The following is a 12,730-nucleotide window of genomic DNA, read 5'->3' on the forward strand; positions in this document are numbered from 1 at the left end:
GTGTGTGTGTGTGTGTGTGTGTGTGTCTGTGTCTGTGTGTATGTCTGTGTGTATCTGTGTGTGTATAGACATACACATAGTAGGTAGAAACAAATAAGGTTATTAGGATCTGGGATTTTTCAGTATAAAAGAGATAATATAGGAGCATTTCCTGTGGATTTCCCACAGGCATCTCAAATTCAGTATTCAGAATGGAGCTTCGTTATCATTCATTGGCACCATAATTGTATCCATTTGACCAAACAGGAAAATGAGGAGCAATGCAAGACTTTCTCACTTTTGGTCTACTGTTCAACTTTTCTTCTATATGTTGCCAATTCTACTTCTTGATTTTCTCTTGATTTTTGTTCCACAACCCCTATCCCCAAGTCTGAAAATGGCATTTTTCTGCATATTTTTCAAAAACTATCTCATCTTCTTTAGTTATGGTTCCTGACCTTTTTACAGATAGTAAAAAAGACTCCATTTTAGCCCTGAAATATTTGTGTGTCCTTTATACAATAGTCACTATACCTTTGTATTTAAGGAATAGGCATAATGATAGAGCACTGGTTTGTATTTAATGATACATTTAAATGAATTTATATTTTGGTCATAATGATCTAAATATGTAAATATGACTGTGTTGAAATATTTATTCCTTCTGATTCTATTTTGTTCATACATAGTCTCTAACCCCTTATGTTAATTCTGACACTCCCCCAACCACCAAAAAAAAAAAAAACAACCCCCTGTAAGGATTCCTATGGATTGGGGCCAGCCACAGCTAGCTATATATTGCCATAAATTCTCATAAAATTCTTTTTTTTTTAAAATATTTAAATCAGTTTTATATGACATAGTTTAAGGTCAACTAGATGTATAAGATTTCTTTAAAAAATTATAGTCAGCAGTCCCCTTGTCAGACATTTTTCCTTGCACAGATACAACCACTTTTATTGCTTATAGCAAGTTGTTTTATATGTGCCTTTATTTGTAAATAACACCCCTGTGTGTTATTCCTTCATGAGTTGTTAATTTTAGGTAATATCTGTTGACTTAACCCTTTGTATCTCCTCTGTACCTTTATCCTCCAAGTAAAGTCATATTAACATTTTTGTTACATCAGTATTCAGTGTTTACATTATGATTCCTAAATTTCCTATTTCAAAGCTGAGACATGTGGTTAGCTGTGATTGCTTCTCCTTTTCTATAAAACATTGTGTATTCCCTGGAGGTAACCATTATGTCATTTTTCAGTGTAACTTTTTATGTATGCTAAACTCTGACAGATGTCTCAGTGCATTGTGCTCAGACACACCAGGTATTCTCTTCCAGAGCCATGCTCACTCCCCTCTCCCAGCTGCTACTGTAAGCTTATAGCTCCTGCTGCTTATTCCTCGTGTTCTGAAATTTTACAATGATGTGCATTCATGTAGGTTTATTTAAATTCATCATGTTAATATATGGGCACTGATGGTCTCTTTTAGTCTGGAAGCAATCCCTTTTGGACCTTTTGGAGAAAATAAACTGTCTTTCTTCTCCTAGGGTGGGGTCAGTTGCCCAGATATGCATAACTGAAAATATCTGGCACTGTGTTTCTTAGACTTTCAACCAATCTCATTATTTTATTGTTTTCTTTATTTTCAGTCATCTTTATTTTCTTCTTCTTTTTAGCTTTCCCTTTCTTCTTTCCAAAGGCATATAATTCTGCCAATTCCTATGGTTTTGGGAGAAGAGAAGGGAAGAGAATATATAAATCTGGTTGCTTCTTAGTGTTCTTTGATCTAGTGAGTCAGTTTTCTCTTGAATTTCTTGTTTCCTGCTTCTAGAGTTTGTCTGTCATTCCGTTTGTCCTTTTAAAATTATTCCTCACACCCCCAAATCCTTTTACTGTAATCTTAGTGGGGTTTTAGGTGGGAGTACAATTAAATGTGTGTTTAATAAGCAGGTGGCCTTATTTTCTACTCACAGATAAATACTATTATTACCTACCTCTAAGACTCTTTCAGTGTACTAGTTTATCTGCATATTCTCCATGTTCATCTCTTTTCTTCCCAGATCTAATTTTTTCAAAAATTAAACCTTATTTAGGCCAGATTTAATTTTGTTCTGAATCTTAATCTCTTTGTGCTTTTAATCAGGAATTAATATCTCTTAGTAGGTAGCATAGTGCTTGGTCTACATAAAGGTTTTTATACTGTTAGTCTTTATTTTGGACATTGTCTTCATTTCTTACTTAAAATTGGAGAATGTTGTCTACAATGGGTGCTACTTTCATACCTTGGGAATGTTTTGAAACACATGGAGGTGTTTGTGATCGTCATAGCGTTTGGAGCACACTATTGGCCTGCTATGAACCAACACAGGAGTTGTTAAAAGCCCCTCAATGCATGAGATGGTTGTCCATGGTAAATGGATGTCTCACTCAAAATGCCAGTGTCAATCTTGAAAAACATTGCTGGAGTCATAAGGGAAACTTGGCTCTGCCCAGAGGCTAGGACGTGCTTACGGCTCTCTCAGATGGTGCCTGTTTTCTTTCCTACCTCTCAAGCCCTTGGGCTGGAAGTGTGAAGTACGCGTCCTTCTTTGTCCTCACTGCTTTTTCCTGACTATTGCTTTCCTCTCTCCCTAAAAAGTAAAATAAAAACAAACAAACAAAAAATCCCATCCCACTTTGAATTTCATGCTTACCAATTTTCGTCATAGAGGGAACATTTCACTCATATAAAAGTAATTTCTGTTTCAAGTTTTCTTCTTCTTCGTTTCTTTTATTGCCCCAGGTAGAGCACAGTGGCGTCATTGTAGCTCACTGCAACCTGAAACTTCTGGGCTCAATTGATCCTCCTGCCTCAGCCTCCCAAGTAGCTGGGATTACACGTGCAGGCCACGATGCCTGGCTAATTTTTCTATTTTTAGTAGAGATAGGGTCTTGCTCTTGCTCAGGCTGGTCTGAAACTCTCGAGCTCAAGCAGTCCTCCTGCCTTGACCTCCCAGAGTGCTAGGATTATAGGAATGAGCCACTGTGTCCCGCCCTCAAGTTTTCTTATGTAACAGTCAATATTTATGCCTAATAATCTGTATAATTATAAATAAAGTATGATTTCTTATTTAATAAATTTATAGTATATGTGAAAAATACCATTTCCCCTCCAGTTTATTTAAAAACTTAAATGTAGATTTAATTTGGACAGGGAGTATGGGTGTTACTAACTTCCTTTTTCACTATTAAAATCCAATACTTTTTAAATGCCATTTGCTGCCTGTGTTAGTACAACAGTCTTTAAGGGTTATTTGTTTAAATTGCAAGGGTAAGAATTACATTAACAGCATATGATATCTATGTTATCACAATATGATTAAGTATAATTCTATGCAAGATACATGTCTAAATATTAATATTATATACCTTACATCAAACTTAAATTTTTAAATGGATTATCTTGTGAAAGTATGTCTAATGCCAGGATATTGTATACCTCATGAACTTGTATGTTTTTTCGAGTTTGGTCTATACTATTTAATTTAGTACATTGTTTTCTTACCTGTGTTTTGCGTGAAGCAATGACTGGCAGTATTGAATATTCACCAGTGTGTCTTTCTGGTTTTTAGGTTGTGGAAAATGCCCTTAAAGTGAACCCAGTATTAAGTCCACAAATGTTTCAACCAATTTTACCCTGTGTTTTCAGGGGTATTATAGAAGGGGAGGTAAGATTTTTCTTAAGCCTCTAAGGATAGTATTAGACTCCAGGGCTCTATTTTTAATAGTTTTCCTTCATGGGCACATCATTTGTAAAAAGAAAACTTTGTCATTTGGATCATCTTAAATTAAATTATGTAAATTATCAGCTAGTTATAGTACTGTGTCAATGATTATTTATAATTGTTCATACTTATAGCGTAACAAAATTTTACATATGCTATATTTTGATTGTGCAGAGGTATCCTGTAGTGATGTCTACCTACCTTGGAGTTATGGGTCGAGTCCTACTACAAAACGCCAGCTTCTTTTCTTCCCTTCTTAATGAGATGGCACATAAGTTTAATCAGGAGGTAAGAATCAATCTACTTAAATTTAAGGAAGTCTTTATCCAAATATCACTTGGAAATATTTGATGAAATAGTGACTCCTTGTAAAAGTCCTTTTGTAGTATTTAGTAATTTTTTTATACTCATAATTTGAGGTAAAAGAATGAAAAAGGAATCTATAAATGGCAATTGAAATTTTTACAGTTTGTTCTTGCTCAAAATAGGTGATTTTATTCTTTAAACCATAGAATTCTGATTTGTTTATGCTTGCAATTTTTCCTTATTGATGCATAATCTGAAACAGGAATATTTTGCCTATAATAATATACTGTCTTTGTTTCATTCCTTTAATCAAGTTATTCTTAATGCCACAGATTGAGAAAGTTTTTCTAATTATTGTGGAAAATGACCATTTCAGCAAAGGTTTATTTAAAAAAAAAAACTGTAGGTGTGACCAACTACTAGTGTAAGTTTGGGATAGGTTTTTAGGTGAGTTGGTTAATTGAGACTAATATACATGATATGCCAATAAGATTTTTATTTTAAGACATTGATTTGCTAAGATTTGTAAGGTGTAAAAGATACAGTGGTCTTGACTATAAGTATCTCTAGGATGAAACAATTCATGAGATTTTTCTTAGAACAGATATAACTATTTCTAATATAAGAAAATCCATTATAATTATACAAGTTTATAGTTAGATGAGTTATGGTATACTTTAAAATAACTGAAAGAGTGTAATTGGAATGTCATTGATACAAAGAAATGACAAATGCTTGAGGTGATGGATACCCCAATTACCCTGATTTGATTAGTACACATTGTATGCCTGTATCTAAACATCGCACATGTATCCTGTAAGTACATACAACAATTATGTACCCATAGTAATTAAAAATAAAAAAATTAAGAATAAAATGATTGTCAGAGGGGCATAAAACCAGCTTGGGGGTCATTTGGGAGCTCTCTTAAAAAGAGGGTAGAAGAATTAAGGTGGTCCTCTGAGGAGAGGAGAATGAGTTTCCACACAGGGGCTCTCCAGCTGGTCATTCTCCATCTGCTGCCACCAACATGTATGTTATAACACAAGAAAATACATTTTTAAAAGCAAATATTTGTTTATTAAAAGCATTGAGTCATCAAAAAAACCCACAATGAGATCATCTCATACCTGTTATTAATAGAACGACTTATCAAACAGAAAAAAATAACAAATGCTGGCGAGGATGTGCAGAAAAGGGAATTCATACACCATTGATGGGAATGTAAACAAATATAGCCATTATGGAGAATGGAATGGAGATTCCTCAAAACAAACAGAACTACCACATGATCCAAAAATCTCACTACTGAGTATATATCCACAGGAAATGAAATCAGTATGTCAAAGAGATAGTTGCACCCTCATGTTTATTCTAACACTATTCATAATAGCCAAGACATGGAATCAACCTAAATGCCCATTGATAAAGAAAATGGGGTATATAAATACATAATGGAATGCTATTCAGCCATAAATAAGAATAAAATCCTGTCATTCACAGCAACATGGATGAGCCTAGAGGACATTATGTTAAATGAAATAAGCCAGGAGCAGGAAGATAAACCATGTATTCTCACTTGTATGCAGAAGCTAAAAGAAACTTCATCTCATAGATGTAGAGAGTAGAATAGTGGTTACTAGAGGCTGGGAAGGGTAAGGGAAAGGGAATATTGGAAGAAATTGGTTAAAAGATACAAAATTACAGCTAGATAGGAGGAATAAGTTCTAGGATTCCTCCCTGCTACTATTCCCAGCTGCCAGGAACCATCATTCTACTTGCTGTCTTCATGAGATTGTTTTAATATTTACCTCCTACATGAGTGAGAACATGCGAGATTTGTCTTTCTGTGCTAGGCTTGTTTCACTTAACATAATGTTCTCCATTTCCATCCATGTTATTGCAAATGTCAGGATTTCATTCTTTTTTATGTCTATATAATATTCCATTTTGTATATGTACCACAATTTCTTTATCCATTCATCCACTGATGGACACTTAGACTGATTCCATATCTTGGCTATTGTGAATAGTGCTGCAGTAAATATGGACGTGCAGATATCTTTTCAATAAACCGATTTCCTTTCTTTTGGCTATATACCTAGCAGTGGGATTGCTGGGTCATATGGTAGTTCTATTTTTAGTTTTTTGAGGAAGCACCATACTCTTCTCCATGGTGGTTGCACTAATTTACATTTCCACCAACAGTGTATAAGGATTCTTTCTCCATATCCTCACCACCATTCATTATTGCCTGTCTTCTTGATAAAAACCATTTTAACTGGAGTGAGATGATATCTCATTGTAGTTTTGAGTTGCATTTCTCTGATGACTAATGATGTTGAGCATTTTTTCATATAGTTTTTGGCCCTTTATATGTCTTCTTTTGAGAAATGTCTATTCAGATTATTGACCTATTTTTTTTCCCCAACTCTTAAGTGGAACCAGATGGCCCATTCCTTAGTTGTATTATTATTATTATTACTTTGCTATTGAGTTGTTTGAATTCCTTGTACATTTTTGATATTAATCCCTTGTCGGAGTTTCAGTTTGTAAATATATTCTCCCATTCTATAGGTTGTCTTTTCACTCCGTTGATTGCTGTCTTTGCTGTGTAGCTTTTTAGGTTGGTATAATCCCATTTGTCTATGTTTGTTTTTGGCTGTGCCTTTGAGGTCTTATTCAGAAAATCTTCTTTCAGTTCAATGTCCTGAAGCGCTTCTCCTATATCTTTTTTTAGTGGTTTTATAGTTTCAGGTCTTATATTTTAAGTGTGTAATCCATGTAGAGTTGGTTCTTGTATATGGTGAGAGATAAGGGTCTAGTTTCATTCTTCAGCATATGGATATCCAGTTTTCCCAGCACCATTTATCCATTTATTGAAGAGACTGCCCTTTCTCCAGTGTATGTTCTTGGCACCTTTGTTGAAAATGAGTTGACTGTAAGTGTGTAGATTTATTTCTGTGTTCTCTATTCTGTTTCATTGTTCTGTGTCTGTTTTTATGCCATTGTCATGCTATTTTGGTTGCCATAGCTTCTTAGCATATTTTGAATTTTGGTGGTGTGATATGTCCCGCTTTATTTTGCTCAGGATTGCTTTGGCTATTCATGGTCTTTTGTGGTTCCATATGAATTTTAGTATTGTTTTTTCTCTTTATATAAAGAATGTCATTGATATTTTGATAAGGATTACATTGAATCTGTAGATTGCTTTGGGTAATATGGTCATTTTTACAATATTAATTCTTTCAGTTCATGAACATGGTAGTTTGTTGTATTTTTTTGTGTCTTTAATTTTTTTTCTGGTATCATTTAATTAAGAAAAATAAGTATCATGTGGATCCACATGAACATTGGATCTGATAAAATCTGAATGCGTTCTAGTGCAATATTAAATCACTTAAATGTAATTTAAACATTGATATTATTCTTTGGGCTGCCATTACCTTTAAAATATTATATCATAATACATACAAATAGTTCTTCTTGGGCAATTAAAATAGCTTAGCTTTGCTTGTCATATAATTAAAGCACCATGTAAGAGTTGCTCCAGTTACCCATTGGTAACTTTCAAGGCAAACACATTTTAAAGTTTCTTTGATTTTGGTATCACTCCTGAAACAATCTGCTGTCTTTTGTCCTTTGCCTGCAGCTTTCTCCCATTCTCCTTTATTTTTCCCTCGTTTCTTTGCTCCCCTAGTCTTAGACTTTTCTCTCTCTCCCCGCTCCTCCTCTCTGTTTAACTGAAATTGCTTTTGATTTTTTGTTTGGTAGCTTCTTTGTAGCTTCTTTACAAAGCTTCTACTTGGAGGGGCTCAGTATTCTTAAGTTAGATTTATTGAAATGCCCAGCCCTTCCTAAAGTCCTTTGGTGCATAAGCAACCTATCTCCTTGAGTATTCTGGTTCTCTCCTCTCTAACCTAGATCTCCTTTGAATCCTTGGCCTTACTAGTGTGTGTCACTCCTTGTATCACTTAAACATTACCCTCACTGATTCTGTATCCATGTAACAACTCGGGTGCGTGGTCAGCAGCCCTGTCTTCTTTAGCAACATAAAATATGCCCGTCGCCTCTCCTTTCCTATCGACACATCATTTGTTTTGCCAGGAGGTTAGTAACAGAAATGTAAGGGAAATAATTTTATGCCTCCCTCTCTAGGCTAGTGGGCTAATCCTGACCTTATAATACCTAGTTCCCCCTTCTTTTCTTCCCAGGTCTGTATTGTTCTTGTATGAATACTTCATGGTACTGATGCCCAGAATACGTTAATTCCCAGAATGTTCTGCTCTTATTCTTGATTAGACATTTGGTCTTCTTAATGGGACAGCTGGTGTGATATCTGTCTGTCACATTACACTGATGAGGTTTGACTGGTTCATAAAATTTTTGCACTGGCCATATTCCCAACAGTGGCTGAAAAGAACTCTCAGCCCTCTATTCTCTGCCTTCCCGAGGCTTTTACTTTTCCTTCTCTGCCTCTACCATCTATTCTTTACTTTATTTGTTGGGCTAGATTCATACTAAGTCAACTGGAACATTATACCAAGGCTCAATATACTGTAGTTTTAAAGGTGTGTTCTGAACCCCTGTTATACTAGTTTTAAATTCTCCAGCCCAAAGCTGATATTCAGCCGATATGTGTCAATGTGGTCATAACCAGTTGTTAAAATAGTGACATAAGTCCCACTAATTAGCAAGTAGCATAAAAATAACCTTGATACATCCTATGATTAATAGTAAATGTTCTAATATGAAAAAGTTTATCATTTCTTTTAAGTATTGTAAACAAATCTTTTGAATCTGCAGGGATACAGTGAAAAAATGTTAGTAATAAACTGCAATTTAGAACATCTTCTGATATTTTGAACAATTTAAGGTCTACAACACTTTATAAATATATAAGGATTCAGTGCAAACTAAGAAAAAGTAATCTTTTTTCCTGGAATGAAAAACTCCTAGTTTCTCAACAAAAATACTATAGTTTATTATTGCTAGTGAGACAAAATTTGAATGACCTTTAGAGACATTAAAGATTGAATCTCTAAATATCCCATATAGTGTAGTACACCAAAAGGCTAGAAAAGCTTTGAATTTGATTGCATTTTGTTTAACAGAAGAGGAGGTCATTCATGACCACAAACTTTATGAGAAATTACTACTTACTAAGGCTACAGGTTGCCTAGTGACCACAAGTTAGAGTATCCCTAATACAAAAATCAAAAATCTGAAATGCTCCAAAATCAGAAATTTGGAGCATGACATGACACTCAAAAGAAATGCTCATTGGAGCATTTCAGGTTTTCCAATTAGGGGTACTCAACCGCTTAGTCTATGCAAATATTCCAAAATATATAATGTTGAATACTTCCGGTCCTAAGCATTTCAGACAAGGGGTACTCAACGTGTAATAGTAATAGTTCATGATGTGAATATTACGCAAAAATTTTATATTAGAATGCATCCATGCCCATTTGCTCACATATTGTTTACAACTGATTTGTGACCAGTTGCAAATGAGACCATATGGCTTACAAAACCTAAAACATTTACTGTCTGGCTTTTTATAGAAAAAGCTTGCTAACCCCTTGTATTCTAATTACTTTTTTAATTCAAGCTTCCCTAGGCTCTGTGTTATTATGTGCTGTTGTTTGTTAAATATTTTTGTAATAAAGGCAATAAGTACAAGTTATAAATAAATGAAGTTAGACTACTTTGAAATATGTCTGTGCTGACATTTTCATTTTTATTACATATCATGATTGCATTTTTATTTCAATCAGATATATTGTAGATTCAGTTTTACATATTACATTTTAATGATAACTTGATGTTTGTTTTATAATGTTATGAGGCCTTAAAATTTTGCTTACTAGATATTAGTTATAGTAAACCTCTACTTATACCATTTATTTCCAAATTAAATATGATTTGAAGACACCCTGGTATAAATCAGAAGTTACCAAACTGTCTTGATTCATTGTACCTTTAGTGCCTTAGAAATATTTTCACAGTGCCTCTAGACCAAAAGAAATTCTGTTATAAGCAAACCCTGAGATCCACTTTCAATCTATAGGTTCCACTTTCGATCTAAGTGATCAGCATGCTTGGTTGTGTGTTACTTTATAGATCTAAACTGTATCGGTCAGGGTTCTCCAGAGAGAACCAGGAGTGTGGGTGTGGTGTGAGGGGAGTGTTACTAAAGAATTGGATTGTGGGGGTTGGTAAGTCTGAATTTTGTAGGGAGGACTGGAGACTCAGGCAGGATTTCTATGTTAGTTTTGATACAAAATTTCTTCTTTCCTGGGAATACTATTTTTGCTCTTAAGGCCTTCAACTGATTCAGTGAAGTCCACCTACATTATCTAGGGTTATCTTTTTTACTGAAGGTCAACTCATTGTGAATGTTGATCACATCTACAAGATATGCCCACAGCAGCATCTAGACTAGTGTTTGACTAAACAACTGGGCACCTTAGCTTAGCTGAGTTGATACATAAAATTAACCATCACACTAATTCTGTGTTATGTTGATTTATTTTAGCTTTATTTGTAACATAACACACGTCTTAGGAAATGATTCATTTGTTTTCCTTTGAAATTTTGCAGTTTGAGGTTGCATCCTATCCTCTCTTCTGAGAGTAGGAGCAAATCAGTCCAGCAAATTACAGAACATTGAACAGTAATCACCCAACTAAATAAACTATAAGTACAAGCTGACAATTTTGAAAAATGCACTTTTTCTTTAAGTGTACCTGATTGGTGATTTGAAGTGACTAAATGAAATGACTAAAATCACTCATTGGCTACATAAGTATTTTGAATAAGTCTACTTAGCTCACAGAATTAATTAGAGTCAATTTCTGGGTTTGCTCAAATTATCCCTTTCCAGCTCAAGGCTTGCTCCAAATTCAGGTATTCCAGTTGTAGTTTTTGCTGTCATTGAACGTTAGCCATGACGTAAAAGGCTTTAGCCTTTAACAGTACCAATCTATAAGTAATAGCATTTCAAATATTTTGGGATGCCTCTTCCTCTTGTTTCAGATGGACCAGCTTTTGGGAAATATGATTGAAATGTGGGTTGATCGAATGGACAACATTACTCAGCCAGAAAGAAGAAAACTTTCAGCTTTGGCTTTGCTTTCTCTTCTGCCATCTGATAATAGGTGAGGAAATGTTTTCTTAAAATTCATTTCTTTAAAGCATCAAAAAGTTAATGCTATTTTTGGCCACCAGTGTTGTGGTATGTTACTGGGCAGTGTTGGTTTTATATATATATGGATGCTAATTTTGTTAGTAGTTAATGATGTGGCAAGTAATTAAATACCTAATATTTCAAAGTCAGTAGCACTTCACAAGTGCTATTGGATAGGTATGGTACTCAAGAATTTTGTTAGATAATTTTGTTTTCTTTTTATTTTGCATTATTTCTAAAGAAGCTTACAAGTACTCTTTTTCTCCTTCAAAATTCTCATTTCCATAAAAACAAATACAAAATGCTCTGATTTGATCATTTAAAGAATATCTGTTTTCTTTGTTTTAATCCTTGCTTTTGTGGAGTTTGGCATTATACACTTTTTTTGTACTTTTTGTTTGTTTTTATAAACTTTATTTGACAATCAGCAATTAGTTCTCATCCACATTGTATAGATTTATGAAAGTGGTGACAGGTATATAGGTAACCAACATATAGAGCTTGATTGCTGAATCTTTATCCTCATTACTTTTTCTGAACAACTGCTCATAGATACAATATGGAATTCCTTATTCCTTTGCCCCAGTCAGTTTTGTTGAGCCTCATATCAATGCATGCATCTGGAGTCCTCCCCTTTTTCGTGGCAAATTTCCAGATTTTTTTTGGTATCCAAAGGGCATGCTTCTTTTTTTTTTTTCCATTTTTTTTTTATTTCAGCATATTATGGGGGTACAAAAGTTTAAGTTACATATATTGCCCCCCCTCCCCAAGTCAGAGCTTCAAGTGTGTCCGTCCCCTAGACGGTGCGCATCGCACTCATTATGTATGTATATACCCATCCCCTCCCCACCCCACATCTGCCCGACACCCGATTAATGTTATTCCTAAATGTGCTCTTAGGTGATGATCAGTGAAACCAATTTGATGGTGAGTACATGTGGTGTTTATTTTTCCATTCTTGGGATACTTCACTTAGTAGAATGGGTTCCAGCTCTATCCAGGAAAATACAAGAGGTGCTAGATCACCATTGTTTCTTATAGCTGAGTAGTACTCCATGGTATACATATACCACATTTTATTAATCCACTCGTGTATTGATGGGCACTTGGGTTGTTTCCACATCTTTGAAACTGTGAATTGTGCTGCTATAAACATTCAGGTGCAGACGTCTTTTTTATAGAATGTCTTTTGTTCTTTTGGGTAGATGCCCAATAATGGGATTGCTGGATCAAATGGTAGTTCTACTTGTATCTGTTTAAGACATCTCCATATTGCTTTCCACAGAGGTTACACTAGTTTGCAGTCCCACGAGCAGTGTATGAGTGTTCCTGTCTCTCCGCACCCACGGCAACATTTATTGTTATGGGACTTTTTGATAAAGGCCATTCTCAGTGGAGTTAAGTGATATCTCATTGTGGTTTTGATTTGCATTTCCCTGATGATTAGAGATGTTGAGCATTTTTTCATATGTTTGTTGGCCATTCTTC

At 34.7% G+C, this 12,730-nt stretch overlaps 1 protein-coding gene across 4 annotated transcripts in view; it reads left to right on the forward strand.

Moving 5' to 3' along the window:
• IPO11 (importin 11) overlaps positions 1-12,730 on the forward strand; it is a 159,146-nt gene that overhangs the window by 96,253 nt on the left and 50,163 nt on the right. For all 4 annotated transcript variants that reach the window (XM_045566227.1, XM_045566229.1, XM_045566230.1 and 1 more), the window contains exons 26-28: positions 3,592-3,687; positions 3,919-4,032; positions 11,092-11,213. In XM_045566227.1, coding sequence (XP_045422183.1) covers positions 3,592-3,687; positions 3,919-4,032; positions 11,092-11,213 — 332 coding nt within the window. The remainder of the gene's footprint in view (positions 1-3,591; positions 3,688-3,918; positions 4,033-11,091; positions 11,214-12,730) is intronic.

Source organism: Lemur catta, chromosome 12, assembly GCF_020740605.2.
Source record: "Lemur catta isolate mLemCat1 chromosome 12, mLemCat1.pri, whole genome shotgun sequence".
Lineage (NCBI taxonomy): Eukaryota > Metazoa > Chordata > Mammalia > Primates > Lemuridae > Lemur > Lemur catta.